Source organism: Musca autumnalis, unplaced genomic scaffold, assembly GCF_047663935.1.
Source record: "Musca autumnalis isolate F117 unplaced genomic scaffold, ASM4766393v1 scaffold_4, whole genome shotgun sequence".
Lineage (NCBI taxonomy): Eukaryota > Metazoa > Arthropoda > Insecta > Diptera > Muscidae > Musca > Musca autumnalis.
In genome coordinates this window covers 39134740-39146224 of record NW_027411977.1, presented here as the reverse complement: position 1 = coordinate 39146224, position 11485 = coordinate 39134740, and the positions used below count along the sequence as shown (strand labels likewise).

The window sequence follows — 11485 nt, the reverse complement described above, 5'->3', positions numbered from 1 at the left end:
TATGTACTTATAGTCGGAAAGGGATTAATCAAGGCTACAAGGAAAGGAGTTGATCAAGGCTAAATGTTTTGAATATCACAAATCTATAAGGCTTCTTAAGGTGGATGGCCGCAGAAGAAACATTTACCTATATTTTGCTTATGACATATCCAAATCTTTTTTGGGGCAAAAATTATCAATACAAGTGGGAGTTATTCCATGAGTATATTAAGGTGTAATAAAAGGTTGATATGTGCACTTGGAAAAAATTACTTCCATTAATAAAATAAATTACAACTATCCTCAAACATAAGGTATTCATAGCGCACTGGGTCAAGCTAGTATTATAATAAAACACGCAAATATATGTTGTAGCACTTATTTCCAGTGCAAATCGCTTTATTTTAAAATAAAGTGTTCATACATAAAATTTTCGAAAAATATACACTTAACAAAAGTGAAAATTTAGCAATTACAATACATAAATATGACAAATCATTGATCGAGTCACAAATAGAAAAATAAATGATTATGAAATTATAATGGATTTGAGTATTTACAAAAATGCAGTTTTATGGGGTTAGTGTGAAGCTAAAAAGAGTTATTAACAAACTATTTGTAGTTGTAAAAACAACGTTTGTCTTTTAATTTTTTTGTTTTTCTTTTTTCATAATTAATTATTAATATGACTTTGATTATTTGGTAACGTCAATAGAATAAAAAAATATATAATAAAATAAAACCTTTTTTCAGCAGGAAAAACCAACTCTGTAACAAGAACCTGCATACAATTTGCGTATTTGCAAATTACCAACCATGTCCATAACCACCGCCATAATGACCTCCATAACCACCAAAACCATGGCCATAAGACAAGGCATATCCACCACCATAACCATGTCCGTAACCACCATAGCCGTGACCACCGTAACCACCAAAACCGTGTCCATAACCACCATAGTAAACGGGAGCGGCTGAAATAGTCTTGGTAATTACCGGTGTAATAGTTTTGGTGATAACTGGTGCAGCAACAACTTCTTTAACCACTGGAGCGGCAACAACTTCTTTCACTATGGGAGCGGCAACCACTGCCTTGACTACGGGGGCTGCAGCCACATAACCACCACCATAACCATGACCACCATATCCATAGCCATGACCATATCCTCCACCATAGTAGCCACCATGTCCACCGTAACCGCCATAACCACCATATCCACCTAGGAATCCGGCCAATGATGTCTGACAGCTGCAGAGAAGGGCCAATACAAGGACACACTAGAACAAAAAAATACAAATAAATTGCATAAAAAATCAATAATATATAGCAATCAGAACAAAATTGAAATTGGTGTCGTCAGGTCCATTATCTCAGAATATATGGGAAGTAAAAAGGAGTGTCGTAAGACACGCCGCACAGTGTTGCCGCAGTGGACAAAAATCGAAAAATGTGATGTTATCTGTTATTTATTTGTTTACTTTTCTTTCTTACAGTAAACACATCAGATAAGTCAAATCCGAAATAATTTTGTCCATATGTGCATCCATAATGAAGTTATAGTTCTTTAAATATGAAAAAAAAAAATCCCACAGGTAATCTAAAGCGATAATCATATGAAAATTAGACGACCTTTAAATAGCTCTTTCTGAAAATGTTGTTGATAATATCAAAAGTTTTGGATGGGGATTTGATGGATGGCCTATACTTAAAAAATTTTAGTACAATAAGTTTACATCAACTGGACATGGGCAAAGTACCATTACCAAGTATTAAAAATTTAAATTTGATAAAAAAATATAAATTCTTAATATCTCATAGAGTAGTTTTTTTGATTGCCACCTTAGCTCTTGGTTTCTGTTAATTGGACATCTTTTGCAAAGCGAAATGTGTTAACACTTTCTACCCATCCCTGCAACCTTCTGAGATATATCAATATTTTAATGAATAATTTAATAAAAAATCAGACATTATTTTTTAAAACCACACTAGTGTTGCCGCTTCCTTTTCAAATAGAAGGAGTTGACCTGGGAAGATGAATTTTTGTACTAGTACTTATAAAGTAAAGGAAGTTGTGGACCGGTATTTCCCATCTCCGAACTAAAACTAAGTTTGGACAAAATATGACGACCAACTCGGTAAATCAATTCGACAGTTATCATGCTCTCCAGCCACTACATATGGTGCTATAGGTTTTTTTTTTCAAGAAGTATGGACTTGACCCTAAAAAAACCTTTACCGTCGTAATTGAGGCAGCGAATGCAAGTTGCTTCAACAAAAATCAAAGTGATTCGAGTGCAGGTTTTAAGTGAGCTTTTCCGAAATTTTGTGTGGGAGGAACCCGAAGGAGTGGACAAATATAGTCCATATTCGAACCTCATCTAAATCGGTCACTTCCTTCAAGAGTTATCGTGCGCACAATTTTTCCGAACATTTTTGAACTTTTGTGGGAGAGGTACCTGAAGGAGTGGACCGATATGGCCTATATTCGAACTTAAACTACGTTTAAACAAAATATTAAGAATGCCAAATTTTGGACAGAATCGGTCGGAATCTGAGAAAGATATATATGGGGGTTACATCCAAATCTGAACCGATATGGACCAAAGTTAAAATTTTTCATTCGTTAAGTAGTTGTGAAAAAAATCGTCAACCTAGGCCAACTCCTTCAATTTTTGTCCACTTTTGTATGGAAGTGGCAACACTATGCGCCATTCGGACTCTACAATAAACAGTAGACCCGATTCATATTAGGTCAATAATATAATATACTGTTTATCACCGAGTCCGAACAGCGTGTCTTACGACACCACTTGTAGAGCATTTTTACATGGCTCAAATACTCAGGAAATGTCGTCAACATTACACTGAGGGGTATTTTGCCACCGTTGAAAATTTGATGTTGCCTGACCTGGGAATCGAACCCCAGACCTTCTTAGTGCAAGGCGGGTGTGCATACCACTGCACCACGGTGGCACCCAATTACATATTATAAATTAATATAAACAAAAAACATGATTGACGACCCCCTCAAACGGGGCCTGCATCTAAAACATCGGGACCTTTCCAGAGTAGGTGCAGTTTGCGCATTGGCAAATGTAGTACTTGGAAAGTACAAAACTTATATTAGCGCCATACAGAAAGTGCAATGGAATTAGGCTGGTGTTGGATGTATGGTAAATCGGAGACTTATAAAGTGAGACTTCAGATTCACTATGGTAGATGAGAGAATTGCCACAATCCGTCCCGACCGAAGAGTAAGATGAACAGATCAAGTATATATGCTGCGACTGCCTAAAGAGAACATGTGGCCACTACTCTGGTCATGGCATTAAGATTATTTTAGGATATTTTAATGCAAAAAATATGAGGATAATATATTTGCTGACTTTCGACAACGTAACAATCGATCGATTGTGCATCGCGATTACGATAAGGAGTGTTGCAGGGCTACTGAAGTGAAGAACGAAGCTCCAAGGATACATGTCATGAGGAGAGGAGCGAATTTTCAGAAGAAAATCAGTAAGGAAGGGATCAAAGTCGGGTGAGGCCGACTATATTATACTCTACACAACCACGACTTTAATATACTTTGTAGACATTTTTTCTAGACAAGGTTGCGTCACATTTTCAAAATCATCAAAACCTGAAATCGGGCAAAAATATATATGGGAGCTATATCCAAATCTGAAACGATTTCACATATATATGGCGAACATATATGTGTCAGCTATATCCAAATCTTAACCGATTTCAATATAATTTGGCAAATTTACTTATAATCCCAATTCGGCGACATTTTCAAATTGCATGGAAATTTAATAGAATTTGCGTGTTTGGTGTACTTGGTCGGTACATACAGGTCGAACATACAGTTAGGCAACATATGTATTGCAAAAACCAAAATTGTAGAAAATGTCATATTAATTGCTCGTTTATGGCAACAAATTATGTAATAACTATACGGTTTTTTGTGCAAATCTCTTGCTATAGGTCTTTACAACAATATTCCGTCAAAATATGCAAAGGTTATTTGCGATTTATAACAAATACGGTCAAAAATAATAATTAACTACTATTTGGGGGTGACAATAAAAGTATTGCAAAAATTACCAAATCGATGGTTTCTTCGAGAATTACCAAAGGTGTTTTCCTTAATGAGTTGTCTATCCACTTTGGACATTCATTGGAGCATTAATGAGCTTAGTTAAACCAAAAATTAAGGCTCGGTATGTTCCACTCTAGGGATACTGGTTCCCCAATTTTAGTAAATTTTGATCCTTCGTTAGAGGATGTTTTTGCAGTTTGATATCAGGATGTTGGCCCGATGTATTTAAGAGTTTTGTGTTGTTATATTACATCAGCAATTTACACAAATAAGATTAACATGCCATTATCTGGTCTTTGGAATCGTGGTAGTTGACTTTGTTTGAGCTTTCGGGATCAATTTTTCTGACTTTCAGACTAATGACTATTAAATATTTCGTAATGATGTCAGTGTGGATGTCTTCCCAATCATTATTATATCCGTGAACCCAATTTCGCATACTATTTTCCATGGTAAAGAATATAGTACCCAAATATTCGGTATTCCATCTTCTCCAGTAGTGGTTTAATTTCCATATTTGATGGATTTTATTGGATTTGGCGCAATTTTTTGGATTTATTATGATAGCCGAGGATAATATCTATCCACTTAGTAAAAATTAAATCATATCAATACCATTGAGAGACGAAATAGTGCTCTGTCGTAGGTCGTTTCAAAATACTACACTGGTGTCAATTTTTTCCATATACTTTCCAGGGGTATTTCGATGTTCTCAAAGCCAAAATCGGACTGTTTTGCATTGTTCCATTATCCTACAATACATATTGAGTCAAATATTCATTCTTGCCATACTTGCCTGTGGCCGATTCGTCATTGTTTATTGTTAATATGGTCCCATGCGTTTTTTTACCTGTCTGAAGAACCTCCATGACTGCATTTTTTATCACTGAACTTTATTACATTCAATACTGTTAGTCTATTATTAGCCGCAAAAGTCGTAAAAATGCATAATGACCGCAAAAAATTGCAAAAATTTTATAGCTTTATAGTACTGATTTTCCCTTTGCAATACTTTTATTGTCACCCCAAGTAGTAGTTAATTCTTATTTTTTACCGTATTTGTTATAAATCGCAAATAACCTTTGCATATGTTGACGAAATATTGTTGTAAAGACCTATAGCAAGAGATCAGCACAAAAAACCGTATAGTTTTTACATAATTTGTGCCATAAACGAACAACTAATATGGAATTTTCTACATTTTTGGTTTTTGCAATACATTTGTTGCCTAATTGTATATATGGGAGCTATATAGGAGCAAAAGCAATAACGTTCTTACTATGGCTCAAACAATGATGTTCCCCAATTTTCAGCTGAATCGGATAATAATGAGGATTTATAGGTCCATCCCGTTTCCTTTTCCATGCAAATGCACAATACATTATGCCCCTTACCACAATAAAAATAAAGAGCAGGAGCAACGTAAGCGCGAGAAATTCGAGATGTTAAGGTGTCGGAATGAAAAATAAAAAATTTTGGTAGTCCGTCCTTGTGGGCTTGGTTTCAATACTTTATTTTTTTCTTACGATAATGGTGCCCATACGCTCTTAAAACTCTGCCGATACCAACCAAAATGACTGATGAAAACGATAACCTACGAATGGAATATCCTATTGGAAACCGCAATATTTCTTTCAAACGTATATCAAGTTCCAAAAGAGTCTATAGGACATCTGCATCGAGCAGCTCCCTTACAAGAATCTTAAATTTTCCATACGAACGGTTTAAGGGCTGTTCGTGGATCGTTATGAAATTTCCACCAAAAGTAGTCCTTGTTAGTCTGATTACAACAGTATAATGTTGTTCGTAGACAAGTACATACTTCCTCACATTATGGCTCGAAAGCTCTAAACTAAAATGAAGTCGAAATTTTCTACTAAAAAGTCGAAGTGAAGTTAAGACTATAATAAACCGGCAGAAGAAAGAATAATGATCAACCTTTGTCCCGTCTGTTCGAAAAATCAATGCAATAACAAAAGAAGACTTAAAATTTTAATTAATTTTCTCTTTGGAATTGAGCTCAATCGAATATTTTTTTGCAAGTGAAAAGGAAAGCCGAAGATTCAAACCCACATACTCGTAACCACCAAATTATGTGACCTGGTTTAGGCAGCGTCAAACAAATCGGCTGAGGGATGGCTTATTTGTCATCGAATTTTTATACCCTACTAGCAGACCCCGGTCCGCATTGCTGGCCCGTCTTAATGAGTTTTAATGACAACCTTTTATCGACTTTATGCTTGAAAATTCAAAAATAGGTATTTTCTACCTCACTTCTTCGGTCTATTGTCAAACCGAGAAGGGTTTTTTGTCTGTAACCTTTCTTTTCTCTTACGGACTTTGTCGGATTTTTCGCCAATTTATGCTTTCTAGGATTTATTATCGTCCATGTCCCTGTCTTTATCCTAAATCGATCTAATTTTAAAGGTTAAAAAGTGGTTAAATCGAATTCTTCCGCTTATTGAGACTTTTCATGGCTGATGGACCGTTGAACCTCACCATTCAAGTAAATTTGTAAATATATAGTTTTTCTTGATCGGGGGCGCAACCACCGTTGTCTCGAAAACTAATTTGCAACCCGATGCACTCATAAGTTTAGCAAATATAGCGATTATAAAATAAAAGGCCCCGAAATTCGTCTACAAATATATAGCATTTTGGACCACGGGACATTCCTGAACATTTTCTGAATATTAGGTTCAGTAGCTTTGAAAAATAATGTTTTGAAAAGAGTGGGCGTGGTCATCAGTTTTCAAGATATAACATATAAAAAAAAGTAGGCCTGCTCCGGTATTTTGGCTCCAAATATGTACCTAGGGTGCACACAACTTCATTGCCTACCAAAATGTATGCTGAAACCGATATAATCATACATTTATTTGGCTTATATATAGCGTTTAACAGAAAGGCATGGGGAAGGTATCCCACCTCTTCCGAAATTCATTATATATACATAACACTGAGCTTTTGTCGCAAATTTTATGGAAATCCCTTCAGTAGTATTGGAGTTATGACATATTAATAAAAACAGGCGTGGTCGGCCCTAAAGAAGTACCGATACATGCATAATTTTTGCAAGTATAACGTTTTTTTTTTAAATATCGCATAGGGAGTTACCCCGCTCCCTCTTGAATTCAATAAAATATGTAACCTGTTTTCGGGGGGCGTGGTAAACTTTTATTTCCAAAAAACCTAAGTTGGGTTATGACAGCATTTGATTTTTATTCATAAAGGTAAGGCGTTTTTTTCAAATATGCAAAGCGATACATTTGTAATTGTTGCAAATATTGCATTTTTACAAAAATAGGGCATAGGGGAAGTACCCCGCCCGATCGGAAATTCAACCAAATGTGTAGCCTATTTCAACAGGGGGCCATCACTCTACGTTCCCTGAAAATTTCAGGAAGATCTGTTGAGGAGTTTCGTAGATATAACATATTTATAAAAGTGGGCGGAAAAGTGGGCGTGGCCAATTTTTCTTTGCATAAAAACCTAAACTGGACTATGACTAACATTTCCACAAAAAATTATCCAAATCGCTCCAGCCGTTTTCAACTGATTCAATTACCAACAAACGACAATTGAGTTTTATATATAAAGATAAGTTGAGTTTTGTCAAAAAGTTTGTAACGCATCGAAATTATGGTCGTAGACCCATACATATATATACGAAAATTAATGTCTCGACGTGCTGAGTCGATCTGGCTATGTGTGTCCGTCCGTCCGTCTGTCCAACTAAACTTTTTAATCACGCTACAGGTCGCAATTTTAATCCGATCGTCACCAAATTTTGGGTGTAGATGAAGGTCCCGGAGGGGAAGAAGCCTATTGAATTTGGTGATGGTCGGATAATATTTAGGGATCGGAATGGGCAAAAAACTTATTTGGAGAAAAAGTCAAAATTTTATTTCAAAGCGAAAATCTCCGCATCTATATCGGGTATGTCAAAAGCAAAACCTGCTAATGAAAGTAGAAAATATCGCACTTTCTAACGATGTAACGTAGGTTGTCGTAGGTGGTCAAAAACGAAGATATCGCAATAACCGCTAATAGAACCCAACTTTTCATTTTTGCTGTTTCAATAATAATGACGAATATCAAATCTTTGATTGAGGACCTTCCAAAAACAAAGTCTGACTATGAAAGTAGAAAATCCCGTCTTTACAACGATGCAAATAAGGTTGGCGTAGATGGTCAGATAACGGTGATATCGCAATAGTCGGTAAGACATCCCATTTTTCAATTTTTTTTTTTTTGTAATCACGCTACAGGTCACAATTTGGATCGGATCGGGGGTTGGTGGGGATCCTACAGAGGAAGAAGCCTATTGATTTTGGTGATGATCGGATAATATTCAGGGGTCGGGATGGGCAAAAAACTTATTTGGAGAAAAAGTCAAAATTTTATTTCAAAGCTAATATCTCCGCTTCTAATATCTCCGCTTCAAAATAGTGGTAGTTATGTCCGCCTTGGTTTGTGGACATAAGACATACATATGTCCAAATGGAGCGATTACTTTGAAAAGAAGTAACTGGTTTGGTCTATTCTTCGCACATCGTAATATTTTCTACCAAATAGATCAGGTTAGAATATGAACCATATGGGTCCATTCCTTCGATTACCTTTCACACAAAATTTCAAAATTTTTCGAGGAAGTACAGTTTAATTGTATATTTCGACATTTTTTGCAGCTTTTGTCCTTGCTGCTCCTATTACGACGGTACATTATTTGCAGGAGCAAGTCCGTACTTCCTGAGCTGTTGGGCCACAACTTTTAACAAGTAAAAACGTATCAGCCGGCTTTGCCGGCAGAGATATACCCTCAGCCTATGTGAAATTAAATTTTCATCTACGGACAGATCGAATGTATTAAGGGGTTTTTTTCAGAATTTTGTGGCCCTTTTGGGACATTTCAGCTTGCCCGCAAAAATGTGGATTAGGATTAAATTTCCAAAGTGTTGCAGAAGAGGTACTTAAAGGAATGGATCGACATAGTCCATTATGGAAGTGGATCCTATTGTCGAAGTCATATCTTTTCGGTAGATATCGCTCCCATTAGTTATTTCAGTGGGTCATCGTATAGTATAGTGGGAAGTACCCGAAGGAGTGGACAAATATAGTCCATATTCGAACCTCATATATTAGGATGTGTAAAGTATGGACGACATCGGTAACTCCCATCAAGAGTTATCGGGCGCACAATTTTTCCGAAATTTTTTTTAACTTTTGTTGGAGAGGTACCTGAAGAAGTTGAAGGATATGGCTTATATTCGAACTTAAATTAAATTTATACTAAATATTACGTATGCCAAATTTTGGACAGAATCGGCAGATCCGTTCGAGAGTTATCTTGCGCTCCAATAACTACACACAGTGTCATTGGGGTTTTTGTACCTTTTAGGATATTTTCTCAGGAAGTATGGACTTGCCTCTAATGAAACTTGCAGCGTCGTAAAGAGGGCAGTGAACACAAGTCGTTACAACAAAAATCAGAGCAGGTCCTAAATTAAACTTTTCCGAAATGTTGCGTAGGAGGTACCCGGAAGCAGTGGAACGATTGAGTCCATATTATAATAATTGTTCCACAAACATCCCATACGGGAAAAGGGAGTCCATATTAGAACCTCATTTAAGTCTGGTAGATATTTCATGATCTGGACCAAATATCTAAAGGAGTAGACCGATATAAAATAAGTTTGGAAAAAAAAAATATTAAGAAAGCCAAATTGTGGACCGAATCGGTTTATCCGTTCGCGAGTAATCGTGCGCTCCAGCCAGCCAGGCAGACTGACGGACATGACTAAATCAACTCCAAATTTTCTGAAACGGATTTTGTCCAAACGTACATGGGGTCTAAAACCATTATTTCGGTGAGGCACATTTTGCCCGTATGAAAGTATACATATATATCCTCGTTAGCATAAATGCTGACGATATAAAAAAGGCTGTCGGCACAATTAAAATTAGTGATGAGCGCGATAAAGTACGAATCGTGTATTCAATTAACATTATATCCAAACTTGGTTTAAGTTCGAGGATGGACCATATCAACCCACGTTTTGATATAGCTCCCACATAACGGTAACTTCGGATTTCAGAGTTAGCTGTAAATTGACATTTCGAACCAGAAGTCTGCTTACCATAAATTGTTCGCGGTGCGTCCTAGCTAACTTCAAATGATAGGTGCTTACAACTGGGAAATTTTTGCAGATTCTGAAACTACAATGATGAGAAAAATTAGAAAAAAATCGCCAGAGGGATTTTTAAATAAATCACGGTCAAAGTTCAAATTTATAGGGTTTATTAGGTATTCAGGATTTTGCATGAATGCGGCAAGACTTATGGAAATGGGATTAGAGAAAATCTTATAGCAGTGACAATTTTTTACAAGGTTCTGTTCTCTTGGTTGTACCATTTTTAGATGTATAAGTTTAAATTGGGACATTGCACAGACTTGATCGCCTGTTTCCAAAAAATGTTGACATTGTTTAATAAGCAGGCGATTGAGTTAGTGCAATGCCCCAATTTAAACTTATATATCTCAAAAATGGTATAAGCTAGGTACAAATTATAAAATCGTATCAAATCTTGTAGAGAATTTTCGCGGCTATAAGATTTTCTCTAGTGAAATTTCTATAAAACATGCAGTTTTCATGAAAAATCCTGAAAACCTAAAAAAAAAACTTAAACTATTTTTTTGTGTTTTTATTGTTCTCATCCGTGAACATTGTAGTTTCAGAATCCGCAAAATCTTCTCAGGTGTAAGCACCATTCATTTAAAGTTAGATCAGGAGCACAGTGGCAACTCCTACTGATACTCTTTTATTTGTTTTTGTTTTTTTTTTTGTTATATTTGCATTCCTATATGCCCAGTTTTACTCCGTGATGGCGACTTAGGTTATCTCTTTAAAAAATAACTCACTGACGTTTTAAACACATTTTGGCACTTTGCTAAATTGTCACCATTTCTATTGTATCATTAAGATTCGATTTATAATTGTTTCACATTATCGGTAATTTATTATTGATGTTCTCATAAAAATTCACCTTTTTTTGCTAAGGACTTACCAGTTTAAACATGTTTTTGTTTTTGTAATTTAGGATTTTTTTAACAAGAATAGTTCTTCAAAAATTTAATTGATACAATTCACGGTATATCCTTTTAATCTCTATTATTCTCTGTTACAATGGTGGCCACAATGTGTTGTGATAACTGTCATTGGACGTCAAGCGGTTTTTATACCGAAAACAATTCAATGAGTTTTGAAATAAAATTAACTTCATTGGAATTACTAAACGTGGCATTTTTTCAATGTATACCCGCTTCCCCACCAGCATCCACAACAAATGATGGCAGAGCATACCTGTAATACCAATAACTAGCTACTCTTAATTAATGC

General features: G+C 35.8%; 1 protein-coding gene across 1 annotated transcript; it reads right to left on the bottom strand.

Annotated features, from left to right (window-relative positions):
- Positions 1 to 565: 565 nt before the first annotated feature.
- Positions 566 to 11274, bottom strand: LOC141403567 (uncharacterized). Its single transcript, XM_073986168.1, has 2 exons — positions 11154 to 11274; positions 566 to 1257 (listed from the first exon to the last, which is right to left on the bottom strand). The coding sequence occupies exons 1-2, from the start codon at positions 11163 to 11165 to the stop codon at positions 787 to 789; spliced, it is 483 nt and encodes a 160-aa protein (XP_073842269.1). The 5' UTR covers positions 11166 to 11274; the 3' UTR covers positions 566 to 786.
- Between the last annotated feature and the right edge of the window lie 211 nt (positions 11275 to 11485).